We start from the raw sequence: 27,116 nt of genomic DNA, 5'->3' as shown, positions 1-27,116 counted from the left end.
TGCTTCTTTCAGCAAAATGTACTTTTCAGGTTATCCCCCCAGTACCCTCCCTTATCTTCCCTTCTTTTGAGGCCCACACAGTCAGACTCTACCGGCCCTTCGCCCTGCGAGTGGCGGTTGTCTGTCGCCCTCCAGGTCCCTCCCGTCAGTTCCTGGATCACTTTGCTGCCTGGCTTCCAAATTTTCTATCCTGCGACATCCCCACGATAATCATGGGAGATTTTAACATCCCAATTGGCGATCCTCTTTCCCCATCTGCCGCTCACCTTTTATCACTAACCTCCTCCTTCGGCCTTTCACTGCTTGCTAATTCTCCTACACATGAGGACGGGAACACATTGGACCTGATCTTCTCCCGGCTTTGCTCAGTACATGACTTTACTAACTCTCCCCTTCCACTGTCTGACCATAATCTTCTTTCATTCTTTGTCAAGAACTGTGACTCTACTCAAGACCCCCCCCCACTTTCCACACTTATAGAAATATACGGGCCATTAACACCCAGAAATTTATGAAAAAGTTGCAATCATCATTGGCCCCAATCTCCTCCCTCTCATGTCCCGACTCTGCATTGAAGCATTATAACAGAATAATGCTATGCGCCCTGGATAAAGCCGCACCTCCTACACAAAGAACAATTCGGCATAGACGGCGACAACCCTGGCACACGCCTCAAACACGTCTTCTCCAGCGGTGTTCCAGGTGCGCTGAAAGGCTGTGGAGAAAATCTAATCTGCCCGAAGATTTCCTCCATTATAAATTTATGCTGAAAACATATAACTCTGCGCTTCACCTCTCCAAACAAACCTACTTTAACAACCTCATAATCTCACTTTCCAATAATCCTAAACGACTCTTTGACACGTTTCATTCTCTCCTCAATCATACAGCACAAGCCCCGATCACCGACCTCAGCACAGACGATCTGGCCAATTATTTCAAAGAAAAAATTGACTATATCCGTCAGGAAATTTTCTCCCAATCCCCAAACGTTTTGCATGCTCTCCCCCGCCACATTGTATCTTGCTCACTTTCTGATTTTGAACCAGTCACGGAAGATGAAGTGATCAGACTCCTTGCATCTTCTCGCCCTACCACCTGCACCAGTGACCCTATTCCCTCACATCTCCTTCAGTCCCTTGCTCCAGCTGTCACCACTCGCCTAACTAAAATTTTCAACCTCTCCCTCTCATCTTGTATCTTTCCCTCTTCTTTTAAACACGCCAGCATACATCCATTACTTTAAAAACCATCCCTTGACCAGAACTGCACGGCCAACTACAGACCTGTTTCCAATCTTCCCTTTATCTCTAAACTCTTGGAACGCCTGGTCCATTCCCGTCTAATCCGCTATCTCTCAGACAACTCTCTTCTTGACCCTTTACAATCTGGTTTCCGCTCTTTACATTCTACTGAAACTGCCCTCACTAAAGTCTCTAATGATCTACTAACAGCTAAATCTAATGGTCACTATTCCCTGCTGATTCTCCTGGATCTCTCTGCAGCATTCGACACTGTGGATTACCAGCTCCTTCTCTCTATGCTCCGCACTGTCGGCCTCAAGGACACTGTTCTCTCCTGGTTCTCCTCCTATCTCTCTGACCGCTCCTTCTCTGTGTCTTTCGCCGGCTCCTCCTCCTCTCTCTTTCCCCTTACTGTAGGGGTTCCTCAAGAATCAGTCCTAGGCCCCCTTCTTTTCTCCTTATACACCGCTCCCATTGGACAAACAATCAGCAGATTCGGTTTTCAGTACCATCTCTATGTTGATGACACCCAATTATACACCTCTTCTCCGGACATCACCCCTGCATTTCTACAAAAGACCAGTGATTGTCTTTCTGCTGTGTCTAACATTATGCCCTCCTTCTGTCTAAAACTGAATCTGTCAAAAACTGAACTACTCGTATTTCCTCCCTCCACTAACCTACCTGTGCCCGATATTGCCATTTCCGTTTGTGGCTCAACCATTACTCCCCAGCAACAAGCCCGCTGTCTTGGGGTAATTTTTGACTCCGATCTTTCCTTCACTCCTCACATCAAATCACTTGCTCGTTCATGTCATCTACACCTCAAAAACATCTCAAAAATCAGGACTTTTCTCACCTTTGACTCGGCAAAAACTCTTACTGTCGCTCTTATTCGTTCTCGTCTGGACTACTGCAACTCTCTACTTATCGGGCTCCCTCTTACTAAACTCTTCCCTCTCCAATCCGTCCTTAACGCAGCAGCCAGGATCATATTCCTCGCCAACCGCTACACCGATGCCTCTTCCCTGTGCCAGTCATTGCATTGGTTACCCATCCAATATAGAGTTCAATTTAAACTTATTATGCTTACCCACAAAGCGCTCCATGCTTCAGTACCCCCCTACATCTCCTCCCTTGTCTCAGTCTACCACCCTACACGTGCCCTCTGTTCTGCCAGTGACTTAAAACTTAAATCCTCCATAATCCAAACTTCCCACTCCCATCTCCAAGATTTCTCGCGTGCTGCGCCAATTCTTTGGAATGCATTACCCAGGACAGTTCGATTAATTCCCAATACCCACAGTTTCAAGCGGACCCTAAAAACCCATTTCTTTAGACTGGCATATCACCTCCACACACTATCTGTCCGTCCCAGTTTTCCCTCATATTAAAATCTTCTTCAATTTCAGGTTCATACCAACCATGCACATAATAGCCTCGGTCAGGACTGCACACATACTGGCAGGCGACCAGTCCATGTATTATTTATCCTATATAGTATATCAAGGCTGCATTATACAATATATGTACATTCTACCTTTTGTGTCTCCCCCATTTCCTCATAGACTGTAAGCTTGCGAGCAGGGCCCTCACTCCTTTCGATATGAGTTATGTTTATTCTGTATTGTTGTATAAGTCCCCCCTAAAATTTGTAAAGTGCTGCGGAATATGTTGGCGCTATAAAAAATAAAAATTATTATTATTATTATTTTGGGGGAGGGTCGGGAAGGCCCCACACACATTAGATGGTTGGGCCAATTCAATTAAATTAGTGAGTTTGGATGACTTTCATCTAATTTGTATAGAGGCCTTTACAATGTGGTTAGAAAGCAGACATTGGCTCCCATGTATTACATGCATTGTGGCAGGTTGTGTGACATTGTACAACACATTTTAGAGAGAGCAGAACGGAACGACAAATTGGGAGGAGGATTGGGGGTGACAGGGGTGGTTAGAAGTTATTTTGGTTTGGGGTATGGGTGGGGGAGGGAGACGGGGGGGCGGACGGCATGGGGGGCAATGTATGATGTGGTTATATACACAGATATTGATTCTGATAAACAATGGCGGGTATGGTTAAGGTATTAAGCTGGAACATACGAGACGGGCCACTATTCTTCAAAATATTTTGGCTCAAGGGCCCTCCATTATCTGCCTTATGGAAACACACCTGAAAAGGGACAAAATTGTTTTTTTAGCGAGGAAGTGGGTTCAAAGAGCATACCTGTAACATACCTGGCTGCGTCCTTGCATAGTGGTCCATCTCCCACTGTGCAAGAGCGCGCACTTGATTTCCAGTCCAGACTGCCACTCTGGATTCTTTCCATACTGTCTGCTTTGCTCTGCTCTGGCTGCTTAGGGCGACGCCCGCTGAACTTCCTGTTTCTTGTAGCTGCTGCAGACACACCCCTAATGCGTCCTCAGCCTATTGCTGTCTGTCACCTGGTATTTAAACCAGCTCCTCCTTGGAATCCATGCCTGAGCATCTTGCTCTGTCAGTTGGCTTCTTGTCACTGATGTGCCAGGTCCTGTCTATGTTTCCTGCCTTGCGGTATCAGTTCCCGTGTCTGAACTGTGTCCTGTCTGTGTACTCTAGCCAGCTGTCTTTCTGCCTTTCCTGGAGGCTGTATTTCCAGGCCCGTGTGAACACGCTCTTTGCCTGTTCGTCTCGCCCTCTGGGGGCCGCATACCCAGACTCGCTCCTGTATTTGTTGCAGTACAGTTCCTGTCTGAACACCGTATCTCTAAGATATTTATAAAACTCTGTTGGTAGGCCATCTGCTCCTGGGGCTTTATTTGCCATTGAAGCCAAAGCTTCCTCCATCTCCTCCGCCGTCAGGGGGCCTTCCAAGCTAACCCTAGCCTCCTCACTAAGTTTAGATATCTGGGTTCCCCTCAAGAATTGGTCTATGTCATCTCCTGAATTACTTAACTTAGAATGATATAGATCACCATAGAAGTCCCTAAACACCTTCAAGATATCCCGCGTTTCAGTGACTAAGGTGCCAGTTGGATCCAGGAGACCGTATATATATCCCGGTTCTCTCTGCGCTGCTGCTATAATAGACAACAGGTGGCCAACTTTTTCACCTTCTTCATAACAGGCAATTTTTTGAAATTCCCTCTTTTTTTCCCCACTGGCTAGAAATACTTTATCCACCCCTTTTTGAGCTTCCTTCATGATCTGTTGCGCCTCTACGGTGGGGTTAAGCACCAATTCCTCCTCTGCTTTCTTCAGCGCAGCCAATGCCTCTCTTTCCTCCATTCTGTTCTGATTTTTACATCTAGAGATATCTCGGATCAGTAAACCCCTAACATATGCCTTCATTGTGTCCCACACAGTTCCTATGGCTGTACTTCCCACGTTATTCTGGAAGGATTCCTCCACTTCTCCTACTATTTTCTGAATATCCACCGTTTCTAACCATACTGGGTGAACCTTCCATTCTTTCCGTCCACAGCCCCCACATATACCGGACCTCAGCTCCACCAACAAGGGACAATGATCAGAGAGTATCCTAGGTAGATATTCAATATGCATAACGTTTTGGCCAATCATCCCATTTCCAAGGGCTAGGTCTATTCTAAACATAGAGCCGTGTGTCGAAGAGTAGCACGAGTATGTCCTCACTCCCACATGTCTCACTCTCCACAAATCTATCAGGCCCACCTCTGATACATACTTAGCAAAGGATGTCTCCTCTTCTCCGTCATTTCTTCCCGATTGCCTATTAGTTTTATCCCAAATTTTATTCATTATGTTGTTAACATCCCCAATCAGCAACACAGGAATCCCTATCCAATGTCTCGTGAGCTCTATAATCTCCTGCAGTTTCGTCCCAGTATATGGCGGTGGAAAATACACTGCCACCACACAATATAATTTGCCATGAAGTCTGCAAACTAGAAAAACGTATTGCCCGTCTTTATCTATTTTAATCTCAACCTCCTTGAACGGACTCCCCGCATGCACCAGGATAGAAACCATCCTTGCATATGCAGAATAGGTAGAACGGTATTGTAATGCACACGCCCGGACTGACTGGAGTGTGCGTGATTAGGCCCAGATGACATACACCCCCGGGTACTATAAGAATTAAGTAATGTGATAGACAGACCACTGTATCTTATATTCAAGCACTCTTTATGGACAGGGACTGTCCCACTAGACTGGCGCCAAGCAAATGTGGTACCAATATTCAAAAAGGGGTCTAAAAGTGACCCTGGGAACTATAGACCAGTCAGCTTAACGTCTGTTGTGGGTAAATTGTTTGAAGGATTTCTTAGAGATGCTATTGTAGAATATCTTAATGATAATAACTGTCTAACTCCATATCAACATGGATTCATGAGGGATCGCTCCTGCCAAACAAACCTGATCGCCTTCTACGAGGAGGTGAGCTCACAGCTGGACCGGGGAGAGTCAGTGGATGTTGTATACCTTGACTTCTCCAAAGCATTTGATACCGTGCCACACGAAAGGTTGGTATATAAAATGAGAATGCTTGGTCTGGGGGATAATGTGTGCAAGTGGGTAAATAGCTGGCTGAGTGATAGAAAGCAGAGGGTGGTTATCAATGGAGTAAGCTCAGGGTGTGTCAGGGTTACTAGCGGGGTGCCTCAAGGGTCTGTCTTGGGCCCTATATTATTTAAAATATTTATTAATGATCTAGTGGAAGGGTTGCATAGTAAAATAGCAATATTTGCAGATGATACTAAACTTTGTAAAGTAGTTAATACAGATGAGGATAGAGTACAGCTACAGGAGGTTTTAAATAAATTGGGGAGATGGGCCAAAAAATGGCAAATGGGGTTCAATGCCGATAAATGTAAGGTCATGCACATGGGAAAGAAAAACAGCAGTCACCCATACATATTAAATGGGAAACAGTTGGGGAAATCTGACATGGAGAAGGTCCTGGGCGTCTTGGTTAACAGCAAATTAAATTGGAGTGCCCAGTGTCAGGCAGCAGCTGCGAAGGCAAATAGAGTCATGGCATGCATCAGAAGAGGAATAGGGGCATATGATGAGAACATTTTTCTTCCTCTGTATAAAGCGCTGGTAAGGCCGCACTTAGAATATTGTGCACAGTTCTGGGCTCCGGGGCTCAGGAAAGACATATTGGAGCTAGAGAGGGTACAAAGGAGGGCGACTAAGGTAATAAAGGGAATGGAGGGACTAGAATACCCAGAGAGGTTGTCAAAATTAGGCCTATTTACGTTGGAAAAGAGAAGGCTTTGGGGAGACCTCATAAACATGTATAAATACATCAGGGGGCAGTACAGAGATCTCTCCCATGACCTGTTTATACCAAGGATGGTGACAAAGACGAGGGGGCACACTATGCGTCTGGAGGAAAGGAGGTTCCTGCACCAGCATAGATGGGGATTCTTTACGGTCAGAGCCGTGAGACTCTGGAACTCTCTGGGAGAGGAAGTGGTGATGTCCAACTCACTTAATGAGTTCAAGAGAGGCCTGGACCCCTTTCTTGAGAACAATAAAATTACATCTTATGCTTAGTTAATTAATCCAGGGATTTAATCTGACTTCCAGATTGGAGTCGGGAAGTGAATTTTTCCTCAATGATGTAAATTGGCCTATACCGCATGGTTTTTTGTTGCCTTCCCCTGGATCAACGCTGCGGAATAGCTGCAGTGCACAAGAAATAGGCTGAACTGGATGGACGCTTGTCTTTTTTCGGCCTTATAAACTATGTAACTATGTAACTATATACTATTGCCAAAATTGAAGGATGTGTTTCTGGAGGCCCTGGAGGTGGGAGAATTACCGGAATCAATGCGGGAGGCTACAGTAGTGGTTTTGCCCAAGGCAGATAAGGACCGGACACAGCCAGATTCATATAGACCCATATCTCTGCTACCGGCTGATATTAAAATCTTAGCTAAAGTATTGTCTAACCGGTTAAGCCGTGTAGTTTCTAGTATTATTCACTCAGATCAGTCAGGTTTTATGCCGGACAGATCAACGGCCAATAACTTGAGGCGACTATTTTTTAATATGCAATTGGCCGCTGACAATGCTGGGCATAGAGTTGTGGTCTCACTGGACACACGGAAAGCCTTTGATAGTGTAGAGTGAAGCTATCTCTGGCGAGTTCTCCAATTGATGGGATTTGGTCCGGTTTTTGTGGCCTGGGTAAAGTTATTGTATACACACCCTGTGGCTAGAATATGAGTAAATGGGGAACGATCAGATAAATTTGATATGACAAGAGGAACCAGACAGGGCTGCCCCCTTTCCCCGCTATTATTTGCCTTGGCCATAGAGCCACTGGCTTCTGTAATGAGACAGTCAGACGTGGTAAAGGGATTTCGGTATGGGCTGGTTGAGGAGATGATAGTGTTGTACGCAGATGATAATTTATTATTTTTACAGGACCCTCAAGCGTCATTACATGGTGCAATAGCTATCATCAAAAGATTTGGCCTGTTATCTGGGCTGCAAATTAATTGGGATAAATCTCATATTATGGAAATAGATACCCTGGATGGCTTAGATGTTGAACAAGTGGAACGTACACAACTTAAATTAGTACGAGAGTTTAAATATCTTGGAATTACGATATCATTACCAGGAAAGGAGTACCTTCAGTTGAATGTATACCCGATAATTGGGAAATTAAAAGATAAAGCATCTACGTGGAGCAAAATGCGCCTCTTGGTGGTGGGATGCACCAATCTTCTTAAAATGGTGCTGATGCCCAAATTGCTATATGTTTTACACAACTCCCGTGTGTGGATTCCTCGGTCGGTATTCCAGCTTATTAATTCAGTATTTAGGGATCTGGTTTGGGGTGGAGGACAACCCAGGATTAAGCTGGAGACTCTCCAGAGGCCGAAAGAAGAGGGGGGGTCTCGCCTTACCAAACCCGTGGATATACTTTTTGGCAGCACAGTCTCAGCATATTAGAGGGTAGGCACTGAAGGCCGTGAAGGGGACTATCCAGGCGGTCTTGGAAGCTCATCTTAAAAAGAGTCCATTGGTAGTGGGCCTAGAGTCGGGACTTTTTGGGAAGAGAGGCAGGTCATACCCGACATGTGGTCTAGTCCATAAACTGTGGATGAGGGTGAAGAGGATTAGAGGTATAGTAGGAATGTGTATGTATACTCCTATTTGGGATAACGAAAATTGAGGTGAATTTTATAAGATAGGAGAGCTGAGAGGATGGGTGGTAAGGTGTATACAGTACTTTTACCAACTGTTGGACAATCAAAACATGAAAACCTTAGAGATGCTGAAAGAGGAATTTCATTTATTAGACAGACACAGCTATCAGTATACACAGGTTAAACATGCGTTTATTAAACAAAGGAAAATCAAGAACCTGTCTGTTCAAAAGGATATTGTTATTGACTATATTTGTATGGGGGGATGTACAGCAGGCGTTATATCTAGGGTGTATGCTGATTTGCTCCACACCTTTCTATTGAACTATCCTGTTCTGGCAAGGGAGAGGTGGGAAGCAGATGTTGGTACCATTGAAGATGACAGGTGGGAGTCCATTTTGGAATATATTCCTAAGTTGTCTCTAAATGAACCTGCCAGAATGTCTCAATTACTTCTTGTACATAGAGCATATAGATCACCCAATTTTTTGTTCAGGATAGGGGTACGGGAGAATTCGGATTGCCCGAGATGTGGGTCAGAAAATGCTGATATATTACATGTTATGTGGAGTTGCCCAAAGCTTGCAAACTATTGGTCTGAAGTAGCTGGCCTAATTGAAGGACGGTATCATTGTATAATTCCTAGAGATCCAGTGGTTTGCTTGCTGGGATATGTGGAGGAACTTGTGGGGAATGATGTCGCAAAATTGGCAATTGCCAGACTCTTATATGCAGCTAGGAAGGTAATAGCTAGGTATTGGGTGCGAACGGAGCCTCCCTCTAGACAGGAGTACATAAGGCAGGTGGAGTATGTGGTACGAATGGAGGAAAAAATGTATTTAAAAAGGAAAAACGCCAAACTCAGTGACAACCTATGGGCACCATGGAAGGTGCGTTAATGCTAATGCTTTTGGAGGAAAGAATCCGATGATTACATTACAGTATAAAACACATTGTAATGATTATAAGACATTGAAACATATGTTATATAACGATAAGGGATTATTGTCGTCCGTAAAAGGGGAGGGAGGGTGGGTGAGGGGTTCTTTTTGTTAATAAGAAAATGAGAAATTATTGTACTGAAGATGTATTTTATTATTCTATCTTTAAACGAATAAAAATGTATTAAACGAATAAAAATGTATCTGATTTAAAAAAAAAAACTCGGAGTAATGTCTCCTGAAAGCATAACCCTCTTTTTTCATGGAGAGTCAGACTGTTCCCTAACATATTTTACACTGACGCCTTTGTTTCTTCTATAACTTGTGATTCTTATGACAGTATGCTTAACTAACCTCCATGATTACAAGACTTTTTTATAATTCTTTCCAAATCGACTCGTGGAAACTTTAGCGATGCCTCCCATTATATACAGCTCCAGCTCCAATACTATAATTATCACAGATACATTCAATTAATAGTCTTATTTTTTTATAACTGTGCATGATATGTTCATATGGTTGAAATTATTGATTGTAAATTATGTCACTGTTGTGTCGTGTGTAACAGGGAGAAAAGCACTGTAGGGGTTAGTACACAGGGTTTGTGAAAAGGGCTCATCCCAACTTGACGTGATTTCTTTCTCCTGGGATGAGTGACACTACATCAGTCACCTCCTATTCACAGGCACTGTAATATCACCATAACAGCGGGTGGACTCGCATAGTGTCCCACACCAAAGTGATGGTGGCGAGCAAACCTCTTCTCAGCATGCAATAATGTGATGGGGTGAACCAAAAGCCCCATTGTCACTGGCCGGGGGTATGTATAACACTTACATACCCTCCGTTACCGGGTCTCATACCGGCGAATCCCTGCAGAACACAGTGCCTGTGGGGGGTGGGGGAGATTCATAAGTCTGTAGTTACACAGAGTGACTGCAGACTTATCACTTTTTACTGGACAACCCCTTTAATCAACAATGTGTACTCACCCCCTACAGCGGTGCCATCATCGCTATGTAAACAGAACATGTGCTGTCAAGAACAATGACCGTCTATGTTCACAAAACCATTGTGTTACCAATCATTCTGTGAGCATGAAAGTGTGGTCGGATTGTCCAAACAGGCTATTAAACGACCGCCGATCGGCTTTCTTGTAGTCAGTTGGCGGTCATTTAAACTGACGCATATGGGCTGTGTAAGTACAACCTCACAGACATTTGCTCTTAGGGCGCAGTCAGATGGCCATATAACACAGATAAAGATCGCCTTGCAATGCTTGGACTGGCCGGCGGCTCTCCTGACCCGAGCGTGACACGGCCTGTATTTCTATGCACCTGTCACGCTGGGGTCAGGAGAGTCGATGGCCAGTCCAAGCATTGCAAGGCGATCGTCGTCCGTGTCATATGGCCGTCTGACTGCGCCCTTATTCACACTAAGGGCCTTTGTACAATTTCCTGCACTTTTATCATTTTATCTGGCTATTTTACTGCTGCTGGCAGAGTTGAATGTGTTTTTAAAGGACTAATCCAGTCCCCTTCTATTGAAGCTGTATATATTTGTGTGTTTATTGTGTTTTTTGTTTTTTCTAGAAGCCGACAATCCCTTAAAGTCAGGGAGCACAAGGTCTTGGGACCATACGTTGATGGTTTATCTCAATTAGCTGTAACTACATTTGAGGTAATATTACATATTCTCTAATTAATATAGTTGGACAGTTTTCCTCATTTCCACGTGAACTGCCATATTTATATTAACAACCATTTCACATCCCAATACTACATTAATGTTTTAATAAGAACCCGAATCATTAAGGCAATACGTACACCAGTCTTAATGATGGGCATGCTGGAGTAAGATGCGCCTAGTTTATTAAGAGGCACCTGCCACTTATTGAATTGGGTGTATCTCACAAATGTCACCAGAAATGCCTCCCCAGCCATGAATTGGAGTACATTTCTGATGTAAGGTACATCACCAAGCTTGCGTAACTTTTGAAGACCTCCCCAGTCGAGTTTTGCCTTGTTCTGCCCCACCTATGCTCGGCCCATTTTGGCAGATTCGGCTGGGACTGGTGATTAAAAAGCTAAAAGTTTTTTTCGCAACTTCATGTTACTCTAAAATTTTGCGACTTTCATATAATGTTTTACTCCAGAATTCTAGCAAAAAAACTTGGATGAGTCGGGGCCCAACGTGTCGATGTGGCAAGTAATAGACATTTCCAAGCCATCTCTCACATTGGCCACCATGAATACATGTTCTGTAACGATATGCCAGACGTGGTGTTTGTGACTTGTTCAGCAGATCCTTGCACCTATCTACCGTGCTCCTGTAATCTATTGGCCAATTAATTGTAAACTGTTTAACAACGCGTCGCAAGAAAATATCCTGTCTAAGTGGATTACTCCTAAACTGATTAATTGTTATACAGCAAACAGCACAACTCTCTCTGCTTCGGCCAGTAGTAATATTGACATCTGCTTAGGAGATTCTCCTGTTGTTTTTTTCAAGGGCAATTAAACTAATGTTGTAATGCTTGTAGCATGAGTAATCGTGTTATGGGGCGGAGATCATAGCCCAGCGATAGCCCTATTAACCATTTTCTTACGGCCAGCAACAACTCTCTAGTATACTGATGTCTGTTAACTAATAATGTATATTTCTCTGGTTTTGGACTCTTATATTCATTAGATTGTCTTAAATGTTGATATGACGTTAGCACGAGACACGTGACAATATGTCATTCTAGTCTGCAGTTTCTTTAACTCTAATTAGCACTGTGAAAGATGAAGGTATAAAATTTGGTAACCACTTACAGCAAGTTCTGAACAGTCTGACATAGTTGGAACCACCATTAAAGGATTATTTTCCATTTCTTTTTTTGGTAAAAGAGCATTTGTAAAAGCATGCAACTTTGCAGTTTAACTCTTATTAAAAATCATCTCCATTCTCTACAACAGCGGGATTTTTATTTTATTTATTACTCTTTGCATAAGTTAATGACCACAATAGACTATCGGCAGTGGCCGGTCTCCTGTGCGCGGTGCACAGCGCTTGAAAGCTAATTCAAATAAAGCGCTTAAGTGCTCCTCTGAAGCGGAGTGGATCAGCGTCAGTGCCCCTACACTCCTCAATGTTGTAGGGGAAAAGCTACCCATGCTTGCAGTGTCGGAGAGCACACAGTTCACTCCTGTGGTTCGACAATGACGGTGGTCTCTTTGGCAGTGTGCCCCTGGTAAGAAAGAAGCTGAGATGAAGCAGAGCAGTGCACTTCTAATTGAGGAACTGAGAAAACCCCTTTAAGTTAGCTATCAGAATTTCTTGCAAGGATACAGGATTTCAGCTGTGCGAAATATTTAAAGATTACCTGTCTGTGCTGCTCCTTTTTTTTTTTTTCAATTCTCCCTGAAAGTGTTTAAAGAAATTGAAATGGATTTTATGGGACCGACATAGTGATACGGTAGGCCATTAATATGAGATTGGTGGGGGTCCAAAATCCGGCAACCCCCATGATCAACTGAAAACTTCTCTGGCCATTGGCAGGACTAAACGATGTATGGGGCAGAATACAACAGCAGTTTACATTGTTAAATGGCCACCACCTGGTATTTATCTCCTATCGCTTAGTTCCAGCTACAGCCAGAGCTGTTTTCAGTTGATGGTGCCCTGCTTTGGACCCCCACTGATAACATATTGATGACCTATCCTACGGATAGGTGATAAATTATTAAGTCCTGGACAATCCCTTTAACAGCAGGGTGTTTTACATGTCAGTAGGATGTGCCCCTGCACAGTCTGACACTGGCGGCACTGTTGGAATTTAGTGGTCTAACAATGCTCTAGGATTGTTAATTATGGTAAATGGTAAAATCCCTCCCTCTTGAAGCTGGTGCTTTCTCCATCTACATCCGAAACATGTTATTGATCAAAGTGAAATATGCAATTTAGAACTGTATGATTGTGCTTTTGGGTTACAGAAGTTGTATTTTCTTAGTGTAAAAATGTATTGCGGCCAATGATATGTCTAAAAATCCTTTACTCAATCTCGTGTTTTTTTAATTTTTTAGGATATTGAATCTTTAATGTCTGAAGGAAACAAATCTCGTACTGTTGCTGCAACAAACATGAATGAAGAAAGCAGCCGATCACATGCTGTATTTAATATTATTTTGACGCAGACCTTGTTTGACCATCAGTCTGGTGTAAGTATATGAATTAATATATGTAAATATGTTTTTTTTCTTATTTTGAGTTACGTTAAAAGGGGTTCTCCGCTCTGGACAGAGTGTTCCCGTGCTGTGATGCCCAATAGCCAGGTGTAATCTGTAGAAAAACCTGCCAGTTAGTTTCTCTGTAGTGCCACCGCATGGCACAGTAAAAGAGGTATTTATTGACATGTTTTATGGTGAGGCATTGAACGCGGCACTGTGATTGCTCATTACAGCAGCTCTTCTGCTACCCATGGACAGGGGGAGCCACAACATCCATAGGAAGTAATGGTGGCTTTACCCACATGAACGTTGCCCTAGACTTGGACTAGAGTGGCCCCCCTTATGCCTTACCAGCACTTTATTTGATGTTCTTCTCAATGCGGTCGTGCGGGAGCACAGGACCCCAGTTCTGGTAATTGGTTTGGACCCAACAATAATGTATCTCTCACCTATCCTGTGAACATGTGATAAATGTCCACTTAATTCACAATCTGCTTCTATCACTTTGTATGTTATTTTGGAGGAACTTTCTAATTGATTTTCCCAGCTCCGTCTTGTGAAATTCCATAGCAACTTTAGAAGTTTGGGCTGTGATTCACAAAGGTCAAAATGGCATTCATAAATGTAGCACCGTCTAAATGAATGGCTGTCAGCCTGACATATTTTGGAAGCTGAAGATATGACCTTTAACAGTTTCTTGTGAAATTCCACATTATATAACAGTTATGTGGTAGAAAACTAGTCTTTCTGGATTATCATATCTGGTAGTGCAAATAATTGTCTTTTCCCCAACATACATTTGTAGAAATGATGCTGAGGTTTCTCATTTTTCCTAATTAGAACTCAGGAGAGCGTGTCAGTAAGGTCAGCCTTGTAGACCTGGCTGGCAGCGAGAGAGTGTCCAAAACCGGTGCTGCTGGAGAACGCCTCAAGGAAGGAAGTAACATCAACAAGTAAGGGCCTTTCCATTGTTTTCAGTAATACTCAATAGCTCTATGTGAATCGACAGATGCAATTTACATTTTCTCCTGAAGATGTTATTTAACTTCATATCATGTTTAAAGCAACAATGAAAAGTTAAGGAATTGGTGCTGGTTCTTACAGGTCAATATTCCAATCACAAACCAGGAGAGGTCAACCTCACACATTATCTGAAGAAATCAAGAAGCACAACTGAAGGTCAAAGGGCTGCACATCACATTCAGCTTGAATAGGGTTAGGATGTAGACCTCCAAAAAATAGGATTTCGATGGAAACCATGACAGAGCCATTCACTATTATGAGGCTAGCGGAGTCACTTTGGACGTTATCTGTCCTTTGTCCCGGCAACGTTCATCTTTTTCCAGGAATTCACAATAACATGATCTGATAAGTTTTTGTGCATGCCTGAAAAAGACGAAGACTTGCCAGTACAGAGGCCAGACACTGTCCAAAGTGACTCTGTCGGCATCATAATAGTGAATGGTACCTTTGGGACTCAGTAATAATAATATTTTAAAAGAATATACTCCACAAGGGTAAAGATAATTGCATACCTATAATTTGTCCTCTCCTGCTGGAATGACGCTCGCCATGACATGCTTTGGCAGTCAGCCGAAACGCACATCGGGGCCCTGATTTTTTTCAAAACGCACGTAGTGGCTGACATTTTTGCAGCAGGAGGAGATAACTTATGAATATGCTATTATCTTAAGGATATGTGCTCACGTTGAGTATTTGATTGCAGAAATTTCTGCAAAGTTTCTGCATCTCTTGGCAGCCTCAAAAATGTTGCGTTCTTTACCGAAGTTTTTTCAGTGCATTCAATGGGTGAAAAACGCACAAAGAATTGACAAACTGCAGCAAATCCTAAAAGGAAAAATACTGATCATGTGCACAGCACTTCAGGATTTTCATTGACTTTGCTGGCATAAGGATTCCCTAGCGTTTTTGGGCCAATTCCACTTGGAAAAAACGCCGCAAAAACGCACCGTGTGTGCAGAAAGCTAACCCTTTCTGTATATGCTTCTTTGCTTATATGCTTTGTTTCTAGCATATTACATCAATCTTGTACTATTATTGTCTGTGACGCCATTTTGCACTGTGATCTATTTTTTTATTTTGTTTTATATATTAAATAAAGAATATACATATTTTTATAGTTAATTTTATAAATTCTGTAGTGGGTATATTGCCGATTCACTGTTCTCCTTTTATGTGGGGGATGAAAATGTTACCATCGAGGAGTTAGTCTAAATGAGCGTTGATATGAAATGACTCTTCCTGGAGGGCTCTCTTCAGGCACAGGGTCTTCCAGTTTCACACTGTGCCTCCAGGTGGGCATCACTGGAAGCCATTATTCAGTGGTGGACAGGTACTAGTTAATTTGTAGGAGTTTCACATAGACAAGCAAATATTTCACTTTCTAGGATAAAACGGAAAGGATTGTGGTCTATGTACAGATATTTTCCAGTGTGTCAGTAACCTTCACTTGTGCTTGGGTTGTAGTACTGTAACCTGGGCAAAATAGGAATATGGCCTCCTTTTTCTATTTTTGAGCATTCACCATTCTGTATTTGTATAATTACATACTGGTACAATTTGGATCTAACTTTTTTTTTTCTTTTCCATCTTTCCACTAAGGTCCTTGACAACTTTGGGGTTGGTGATCTCATCGTTGGCTGATCAAGCTGCTGGGAAAGGGAAGAACAAGTTTGTTCCTTACAGAGATTCTGTGCTCACATGGCTGCTGAAGGTAGCAGCCCCACACATTTCACAATTTATATACATTTTGGATAGATGATTTTGTTTTAATTTAGATGGAAAATCCAGTCAAAATTATCTTCTGACATGTCTTAATGTGGTAATACACATTAGCCGAACCTGCTTCTTTTGGTGGGATTGACCCATTGTCCTTGTTTGGGGATATCCCGACTCTACCCATACTACAAATCTTAGGAGGAAAGAAGCGACAGGCAGGTTGGATTTCAACCTTCTCAATCCTTTTGTTGCGGTATCTAGCATCAGTTTACTCCCCTCTCCTTCTTGAGAACACATGTACTCTCAACCTAGCTGAGCATGCATTTGTGTATGGGGAAGAATAGCTGTAGGTCCGCAACTATGTAAACTCTTATTATAGTTTTAGATGCATACATGATAACCACTTTGGTTAAGTCTGTGATCTCAGATCTCCAATATTGGTATCAGAAGATAATTTTGATTTTCCATTTTTAGAGGGGTTGTCTACTACTCTGACAACCCATTCTCAATCATTATTTTTCCCCCTTATGAAATAATAGTAGCTATACTCCCCTCCTGTGCTGGCTCTGTTCCAGTGATGTCGACACTGGCTCTCCCAGGGCTCGCATACCATTATGTCACACGAGCCCTGCAGCCTATCAGCGGTCACTTCACTCTCCCCTCCTTGAGATGTAACTGACATCCGGACAAAGTCAGAACCGTGGCTGCTCTCTCGCTTTCACTATATGTTTAATTTGACCAAAAGAGGGAAGAGTGAAGCTAACGTTGATTGGCTGCAGGGCTTACTTGACCTAACAATGTCACACGAGCCCAGGAAGAGCTGCACTGGAGGAGAATATAGCGGTTATTAATTTATAGTGGGGAAACCTAGTGATTGAGAAGGGGTTGTCCGGTGAGTGGAAAAAAAGGTGATATACACATGCCTCTGTATGACTGGTGGAGATAATCTGTATATTTTGGAGTGTGAATAGAAACATTTTTGACATTTTGATGAGTATTTAACTCCTGTGAATAACATTTATTTGACTTTTATTTGTAACTAAGGACAATTTGGGTGGAAATAGCAAAACTGCCATGATCGCTACAATCAGCCCAGCAGCCGACAACTACGAAGAGACACTTTCAACCTTAAGGTATGCTGATCGGGCCAAAAGAATAGTCAACCATGCTGTGGTCAACGAGGATCCCAACGCCAGAGTTATCAGAGAGCTGCGGGAAGAGGTGGAGAAACTGAAGGAGCAGCTCTCACAGGCCGAAGTGAGTAGTTTACCTGTCCCCAATAAAGAGTGTCCTTTATTTCATACAGTATGTTCCTTCTTTATCTACAGCTAATGAATTTAGATTAATCTCAGAACTCCACTGTGATATCTAACGTAGAGATAACAGAATAGATTCTCGTTAATAGGTAATTGGTTCCTTATAGGGGTAAATCTGAGAATTTTTTTAGTGGCCTTGACGATATGAACTTTCAAAACACTTAAAGGAGTATTTCATAATATTCATATTTTGATTTATGCTGATTAATGGGCATCCATTGTGTGTGAATGAATGCCACTCGTTACTCGTGCACCAAATGCTTTTCTTAATAAATAAAGCGTGGTATTAGCCACCAAAGAGTGTTCTGATCTCAATGTTGCAAGCAGCCCACCGCCATTGACGTCCATTATTTCATGTACTACAGGAGTTTCATATAGGAACAATACAAGCAGACTCTGTGATGTGACCATGAAATAAATGATTTATTTTATTGTTCTGTGCTCCATTATGAATCGCGTTCACCACATGTCATGAATGATACGTCCATATTTTGTATTTTCATGATTCTTTTTCTGTGTTTTTTTTTAACAAAACACGTCTGCGCTCTATTCTTTGCAGTTTTAATATGCAGCAGAGATGAATATATGCAGCTCGATTAAATTCTCAGTAGTCTAATTAAATATGTATGGCTGCTTGATATTTTCCATGCACAGTCTATGAAGGCACCTGAACTAAAGGAAAAATTAGAAGAATCTGAAAAATTAATCCGAGAGCTAACAATCACCTGGGAAGAGAAGTTGAGGAAGACGGAAGCTATTGCTCAGGTACATGTGTTAACCATAGTATAGCAAAAAAAAAAGTATTTTAGGATTATTTTTCACCGACCACAGATTTATTTTCAGATGATATTTTATTAATATTTTAATGAAACATTTCGACTCGGTGTGAGGTTTTTGTTGGGTACATAATCCAGTTCTGAAATATGCAGTGAATGAATAATAAAAAGGCGGTATAGGAGTGGTGTCACCCTCGAGGGAAGTGTCACCCTAACCGGGCACCCTGATGAGGTGCATAACACTTGTATGTAACAGATAAACTATGGAGAGGGGACCTCAAGAAATTAAAGTTGACCACTGAATATACTGATTAACAATCCATGTTAGTTTTTATATTTGGGACTATGAAAATGCTTTATTCTTTACGGGAATGTCAGGTTTTTTTTTTTGCTTCTTTGGTAAAACTGGTAAAAGTTTCACTATATATTGTTATCACCTGTTTCCAAAATGACAACTGATAAGAAGTTTATTGGAAAGTAATTTTAAAGTAACTAATGTATTTCCTCTTGTCACTTAAAAAAATAGCAGCTGCAACAAGATGGACAATTACAATACCATTTTTTAATTAAAAAAAAAACTGTATGTAAGTAAGTTCACACTTAGAGGGAACCTGACAGCTGATTCATTCTGCACGATCCACAGGTAGTGTGTATCAGACACTGGCTGTATCATTGTACATATATATGTAATTTTGAAACACTGCAGCGTTTCAGAGAAATACATACTTTAATAGCTGCCGGGGACAGTACTGCACGAAGGACTAGTCAGACAGGTGAGACCCTTCCAGCTTCTCTCCGCCCACTGCCAGTGACTGACAGGTCTCTCCCTGGGTGCACGTGTTTGAATAAACCTGTGACTTAGGGCAGCGGGAGCAGAGAATCTGTATTTATGTAATAAAGCAGAGAAATGGCATTGACAAAACAACATAATTTATTATAGAATTACCTTCATTTTCTAGCAGTGTTATTTTAAATTTGAACAAAGTATATTCGCCTTATGAAGAATATATTCTGTAGACATCTCCATTGTTAACTTGTAATTTCTTTTCTCCCAGGAGAGGCAGAAGCAGCTGGAAAGCATGGGCATTTCTCTCCAGTCATCTGGTATTAAAGTTGGCGATGACAAGTGTTACTTGGTAAACCTAAATGCCGACCCTGCGCTTAATGAACTGTTGGTCTATTATTTAAAGGTAAGATGATAACTAAAGATGGGTTACATGACCCAATTATGCAGAGTTTAACGTCTGCTGATCAGTGAAAATTCACTGATCGGCGGACAATTAATTTAATGGGATTTATAGAAATTTCATTCCTATGGTTCTTCTTTTTAACACTGAGTAAACGGTTTCAAATTCGCAACATGTTAATTTCCCTTGTGGTTACGCTGAGTTTTATGTACAGATTTTTCCTATACACTTGCATATAGATGCAAAAAATCTGCATCAAAATTAGTTTGTTTCAGCGGCAGAAGCGCATCAGAATGCATATAATCCGCACATGACTGTATCAATAAAGTTTTATCAAAGTCAAATACCAGGAAGCATCAAAAACTAAGCAGATTTATATAAAACATAATACACCAGCAAGAGACAAAAACCGCAGTGATAAAAACGCGTAAAAAAAACCCCTGCAAGTACCCCAATTTACCTATTAAGTGCAGAAATGCTGAAAGTCTGCAACATCAAAAACTCACCAAAAGCTGATTGTGGGAACATAGCCTTAATCTTAGTGGTTTTATCAACAACTACTGGTGCCATTCCTTTTTTTTAGTTAGGAGATGCTTTTGTGAGTGTTTTGCAGCTATGGGATTCGGAGGAATTGTATAGGAATTTTGCTGAGTATATATTTTTCTCACCATTGTCAGTGACACATTTCACATAATTGGAAATATTTTTGTTTCATCAATTTGGCATTTGAAATATGTAGCGTGTCAAAAAAGCATATAAAATCAGTAAAAATTGTATAAATCTAATGAGTGGGGTTGATGATATAACAGTCTAATTACAGCTAGATTTTCAGTCACGTCATCATACTTTCAAGAAGCATTTTTTTCATAAATTAAGATGGTTAATAAAAACCTGTATTATAGATTATAGAAATAATGACTGAAGTAAATCAAGATAATAAAAATGTTAGCGAACGAATCATTCCTTAGATATACTGTAATATCGTTGAAGGAGATTTTTTTATGTGCACTTACTTGTTTGGACCTGTTTGAAAGTCGGAAAATAAAATCTATATTATCTATATATTAGCCGATTTGTGCAAAATTTTCCGGCTTTTCATCTTGATAGAAAACTTGGAGAACTTAGCCACTTTTTTCAGTACTTTCCCAAAATGTCAAGGGTAGAAAACAAAAGTCGCAATTTTTTTTCACAATTAAGGTATGCACCACTTTGTAAGGGACAGTTTATTCTAGGACTGGTGTAATACGTTCCCGCTACAAGACAGAACTGTCCATCCTGATTTGGTGTTATCAGGATGTACAGTTACGGTAACAGGATGGTGCGGGCCCAGGAGTTGTGCCCCTGCTGTCTGAATAGGGAGGCAGCTGTCATATCCAGCTGAGCTTCTGCTACATGTGTTCGGATTAGAACAAGCTCCGATTCCAGCTCTTTATTTTTCTCAGATGCCCTCAATAGTGACAGCGACATGTGATGAGTTTTACAGAAGAAAAATGCTCATTTTGTCTTCCCATTGGCACCTCAGCAATGGGGCGCCGATGGCTTGCTATGTCAACTACAGACCTAACAATGGCCTACGAGTCTGCCATACACTATGGCTTATTCTGCTGGAGGCATATACTCACCATATGCCAGTTATTCAAACACTAATAGACAGGATAATGCACTGCATTACCCAAGTAGTGCCATGTATTATCAAAATGCTCAAAGTCCCTTGTGGAAGTAGTACATATTGTTGTATTAAACTGTAAAAAAATATGAAAACCATAAAACTGTTTTTGTTTATTTTGCCTCACAAAATTAAATAAAAAGTGATCAAAAAGTTGTATTTATTGAAAAATTGTACCAATAAAAACTAGTTTGTTATACAAAAAAGAGCCTTATACAGCAATTTTAAATAAAAAAAATTATAGTTATGACTTTTATTATTTGACAATGAAAAAATAAATATTTCTTTAAAAAAGTAATTTTCTTCTACAAAAGTACCGTATGTACTCGAATATAAGCCAACCCGAGTATAAGCCGAGGTACCTAATTTTACCCCCCAAAAAACTGGGAAAACTTATTGACTCGAGTATAAGCCTAGGGTGGGAAATGCAGCAGCTACTGGTAAATTTCCCCATCCTGGTAAGTATTGCTCCCTCATCCCCAATCCTGGTATGCATGACCCCCCTCATCCCCTATCCTGGTATGCATGACCCCCCTCATCCCCAATCCTGGTATGCATGACCCCCCTCATCCCCAATCCTGGTATGCATGGCCCCCTCATCCCCAATCCTGGTATGCATGGCCCCCTCATCCCCAATCCTGGTATGTATGACCCCCTCATCCCAATCCTGGTATGCATGGCCCCTCATCTCCAATCCTGGTATGCATGGCCCCCTTACACCCAATCCTGGTATGCATGGCACCCTCATCTCCAATCCTGGTATGTATGGCATCCTAATCTCCAGTCCTGGTATGTATGGCACGCTCATCTCCAATCCTGGTATGTATGGCCCCCTCATCCCCAATCCTGGTATGGATGGCCCCCCTCATCCCCAATCCTGGTATGCATGGCACCCCTCATCCCCAATTCTGGTATGCATGGCCCCCCTCATCCCCAATTCTGGTATGCATGGGCCCCCCTCATCCCCAATTCTGGTATGCATGGGCCCCCCTCATCCCCAATCCTGGTATGCATGGCCTCCTCATCCCCAATCCTGGTATGCATGGCCTCCTCATCCCCAATCCTGGTATGTATAACCCCCTCATCCCCACCCTTCATCACCCAATCCTGGTATATGAGGGGCCAGTATCCTGTGGAACGTTATATGGGGACTAATATCCTGTATGGAACGTTATATGGGGACCAATATCCTGTATGGAACGTTATATGGGGACCAATATCCTGTATGGAGCGTTATATGGGGACCAGTATCCTGCATGGAGCGTTATATGGGGTCCATTACTGTGTATGGAGCAATATATGGGGCCCATAATACTGTATAGAGGACTATACTGTCCGGTCTGCACTGTGCGCTGCGAGGATTCGCCGGTTTCTGAGCTATTGTAGAATTTACAATAGATATCACTCATGTAATGTAAGAAGTGAAATCTTCGGCATTGTACTATATACAATACAGACCAAGAGTTGGACACACCTTCTCATTTAAAGATTTTTCTGTATTTTCATGACTGAAAATTGTACATTCACACTGAAGGCATCAAAACTATGAATTAACACATGTGGAATTATATACTTAACGAAAAAGTGTGAAACAACTGAAAATATGTCTTATATTCTAGGTTCTTCAAAGTAGCCACCTTTTGCTTTGATGACTGCTTTGCACACTCTTGGCATTCTCTTGATGAGCTTCAAGAGGTAGTCACCGGAAATGGTCTTCCAACAATTTTGAAGGAGTTCCCAGAGATGCTTAGCACTTGTTGGCCCTTTTGCCTTCACTCTGCGGTCCAGCTCACCACAAACCATCTCGATTGGGTTCAGGTCTGGTGACTGTGGAGGCCAGGTCATCTTGCGTAGCACCCCATCACTCTCGTTCTTGGTCAAATAGCCCTTGCACAGCCTGGAGGTGTGTTTGGGGTCATTGTCCTGTTGAAAAATAAATGATAGTCCAACTAAACGCACACCGGATGGAATAGCATGCTGCTGCAAGATACTGTGGTAGCCATGCTGGTTCAGTATGCCTTCAATTTTGAATAAATCCCCAACAGTGTCACCAGCAAAGCACCCCCACGCCATCACACCTCCTCCTCCATGCTTCACGGTTGGAGCCAGGCATGTAGAGTCCATCCGTTCACCTTTTCTGCGTCGCACAAAGACACGGTGGTTGGAACCAAAGATGTCAAATTTGGACTCATCAGACCAAAGCACAGATTTCCACTGGTCTAATGTCCATTCCTTGTGTTCTTTAGCCCAAACAAGTCTCTTCTGCTTATTGCCTGTCCTTAGCAGTGGTTTCCTAGCAGCTATTTTACCATGAAGGCCTGCTGCATAAAGTCTCCTCTTAACAGTTGTTGTAGAGATGTGTCTGCTGCTAGAACTCTGTGTGGCATTGACCTGGTCTCTTATCTGAGCTGCTGTTAACCTGCGATTTCTGAGGCTGGTGACTCGGATAAACTTATCCTCAGAAGCTGAGGTGACTCTTGGTCTTCCTTTCCTGGGGAGATCCTCATGTGAGCCAGTTTCTTTGTAGCGCTTGATGGTTTTTGCAACTGCACTTGGGGACACTTTCCAAGTTTTCCCAATTTTTCGTACTGACTGACCTTCATTTGTTAAAGTAATGATGGCCATTAGTTTTTCTTTACTTAGCTGCTTTTTTCTTGCCATAATACAAATTCTAACCGTCTATTCAGTAGGACTATCAGCTGTGTATCCACCTGACTTCTGCACAACACAACTGATGGTCCCAACCCCATTTATAAGGCAAGAAATGCCACTTATTAAACCTGACAGGGCACACCTGTGAAATGAAAACCATTTCCAGTGACTACCTCTTGAAGCTCATCAAGAGAATGCCCAGAGTGTGCAAAGCAGTCATCAAAGCAAAATGTGGCTACTTTGAAGAACCAAGAATATAAGACATATTTTCAGTTGTTTCACACTTTTTTTGTTAAGTATATAATTCCACATGTGTTAATTCATAGTTTTGATGCCTTCAGTGTGAATGTACAATTTTCAAAGTCATGAAAATACGGAAAAATCTTTAAATGAGGTGTGTCCAAACGTTTGGTCTGTACTGTATATATACACTGCTCAAAAAAATAAAGGGAACACTTAAACAACAGAATATAACTCCAAGTAAATCAAACTTCTGTGAAATCAAACTGTCCACTTAGGAAGCAACACTGATTGACAATCAATTTCACATGCTGTTGTGCAAATGGAATAGACAATAGATGGAAATTATTGGCAATTATCAAGACTCACTCAATAAAGGAGTGGTTCTGCTGGTGGGGACCACAGACCACACCTCAGTACCAATGCTTTCTGGCTGATGTTTGGTCACTTTTGAATGTTGGTTGTGCTTTCACACTCGTGGTAGCATGAGACGTACTCTACAACCCACAGAAGTTGCTCAGGTATTGCAGCTCATCCAAGATGGCATATCAATGCGAGCTGTGGCAAGAAGGTTTGCTTTGTCTGTCAGCGTAGTGTCCAGAGGCTGGAGGCGCTACTAGGAGACAGGCCAGTACACCAGGAGACGTGGAGGGGGCCGTAGGAGGGCAACAACCCAGCAGGAGGACCCCTACCTCCGCCTTTGTGCAAGGAGGAACAGGAGGAGCACTGCCAGAGCCCTGCAAAATGAACTCCAGCAGGCCACAAATGTGCATGTGTCTGCACAAACTGTTAGAAACCGACTGCATGAGGGTGATATGAGGGCCCGACGTCCACAGATGGGCGTTGTGCTCACAGCCCAACACCGTGCAGGACGCTTGGCATTTGCCACAGAACACCAGGATTTGCAAAGTCACCACTGGCGCCCTGTACTCTTCACAGATGAAAGCAGGTTCACACTGAGCACATGTGACAAACGTGACAGTGTCTGGAGACGCCGTGGAGAGCGATCTGCTGCCTGCAACATCCTTCAGCATGACCGGTTTGGCAGTGAGTCAGTAATGGTGTGGGGTGACATTTCTTTGGAGGGCCGCACAGCCCTCCATGTGCTCACCAGAGGTAGCCTGACTGCCATTAGGTACCAGGATGAGATCCTCAGACCCCTTGTGAGACCATATGCTGGTGCGGTTGGCCCTGGTTTCCTCCTAATGCAGGACAATGCCAGACCTCATGTGACTGGAGTGTGTCAGCAGTTCCTGCAAGATGAAGGCATTGAAGCTATGGACTGGCCCGCCCGTTCCCCAGACCTGAATCCGATTGAGCACATCTGGGACATCTCGCTCCATCCACCAAGTCTTGTTGCTCCACAGACTGTCCAGGAGTTGGCGGATGCTTTAGTCCAGGTCTGGGAGGAGAACCCACAGGAGACCATCTGCAACGTCATCAGGAGCATGCCCAGGCGTTGTAGGGAGGTCATACAGGCACGTGGAGGCCACACACAATACTGAGCCTCATTTTGACTTGTTTTAATGACATATAACAGCCACGAGGTATCTCTTAAAATATAACCTTTAATAAATCTCTAAAAAAAAAAGAGTATATAGTAAATACCTCCAAAATTCGATACCAACACTCAATTAAATCCTGTTTATAACCAAATTGACAAATACTACCTCTAGAAATATCAAAACAAGAGGCAGAGGATGCCAGGTAATAACAATAGTTCTAAAACACGTAATGTCTAGACCGCCCTATTAGAATGCAAACATATGACCTACAAAAGGCCAATAATTTCCAACAAATCCTGGTCAGTAAATGAAAAAACATACAGTGTTATCAAATATTAGTGACGTGTGGATCTCACCCATTTTTTGTGCATGTGGGCATCATTTGGGTTTCTTCATCCCCTTCAGTCCATTGGTTCCTCAGGAGAAAATCTACCCTGTCGTGCCCCTGGTGTTAGCTACCGCCCTAACAAGGGCAGCACCCAAATATGTCCTAACAATGTCACCCACAAAAAAGATCCCTCTCGACGCGTTTCTTCCTCCTTATCGGGGATTCATCAGAGGAGTGTATTTGGTATTTTATGGGGGGCATCGGCCATACGAAAGAGCAAAAAAGTGACTCTGTGCCATTAAAGTGCCAAGTGACTTAAAAAATGTAATGAACCTCACAATGGTGAGAGTCCATCTCAGTGGTACAGAGTACTGCTACCACTATCTCCAGATGCAAAAATGCTCCTCCGCCGCCGCAATCCATCCCCCCATTATCCACCAACGGAATTTCTATATATTCGAGTATCTACCCAATTATAAGCCGAGGGGGGCTTTTTCAGCTCAAAAAATGTTCTGAAAACCTTGGCTTATACTCGAGTATATACGGTAGTTAAACATAAAAAATATAGAAATTGGGTTTTGCCTAAATCGTATAGAATTGCAAAAAATGATAATGTAACAATTATACTGCATGGTGAATTTTTTACGGTGTAAAAAATGACACAAATAAATTTCAGGCTAATGGTTTTTTTTTTATTGCAAACATGAAAAAAGAAAGTGCCCTAAAAATAGTACCAGTAAAAACTACAACTTGAACATAAAAAGCTATGCGGATACAAATGTGACGACCCAAAAAATGATTTTTATTCTCAGTCATTTTTTTTCTGCGAAAGTAGCAAAACCTAGAATAATGAGAATACCAAATTAAAATTTTATCGAGCAACTGAATAAATATACAATGACAATTATGCCTAACTATAAATTCTGTTTTGTTTTAAAAATTAACAAGATCTAGAATTGCAGATATTTTACCTCCCAAAAAGTGTTTTAAAAAAACTGGTTACAGTGGAAAAACTACAGTTTGTTACAAAAAAAGTCCTCACCCAACTTGTATTCAGAAAATTGGAAAACCACTGCTTCTAGAATATGGCAACAAAGAAGAGTACTTATTGTACAAAATGTATCCTAAAACAATTATACAATTTTGGTATGGCTGTAATCGTACTGACACAAAGATCAAA

General features: G+C 42.1%; 1 protein-coding gene across 5 annotated transcripts in view; it reads left to right on the top strand.

The window, feature by feature from the left end:
* KIF13A (kinesin family member 13A) overlaps positions 1 to 27,116 on the top strand; it is a 220,376-nt gene that overhangs the window by 127,911 nt on the left and 65,349 nt on the right. For all 5 annotated transcript variants that reach the window (XM_073678820.1, XM_073678817.1, XM_073678818.1 and 2 more), the window contains exons 6-12: positions 10,909 to 10,996; positions 13,384 to 13,518; positions 14,368 to 14,480; positions 16,150 to 16,261; positions 17,311 to 17,523; positions 18,237 to 18,347; positions 19,414 to 19,548. In XM_073678820.1, the coding sequence (XP_073534921.1) occupies positions 10,909 to 10,996; positions 13,384 to 13,518; positions 14,368 to 14,480; positions 16,150 to 16,261; positions 17,311 to 17,523; positions 18,237 to 18,347; positions 19,414 to 19,548 (907 nt within the window). The remainder of the gene's footprint in view (positions 1 to 10,908; positions 10,997 to 13,383; positions 13,519 to 14,367; positions 14,481 to 16,149; positions 16,262 to 17,310; positions 17,524 to 18,236; positions 18,348 to 19,413; positions 19,549 to 27,116) is intronic.

Source organism: Phyllobates terribilis, unplaced genomic scaffold (genome assembly GCF_046119375.1).
Source record: "Phyllobates terribilis strain yellow unplaced genomic scaffold, ASM4611937v1 Scaffold_4__5_contigs__length_816908805, whole genome shotgun sequence".
NCBI classification, from domain to species: Eukaryota; Metazoa; Chordata; class Amphibia; order Anura; family Dendrobatidae; genus Phyllobates; species Phyllobates terribilis.
This window is presented reverse-complemented; position numbering and strand designations above follow the sequence as displayed.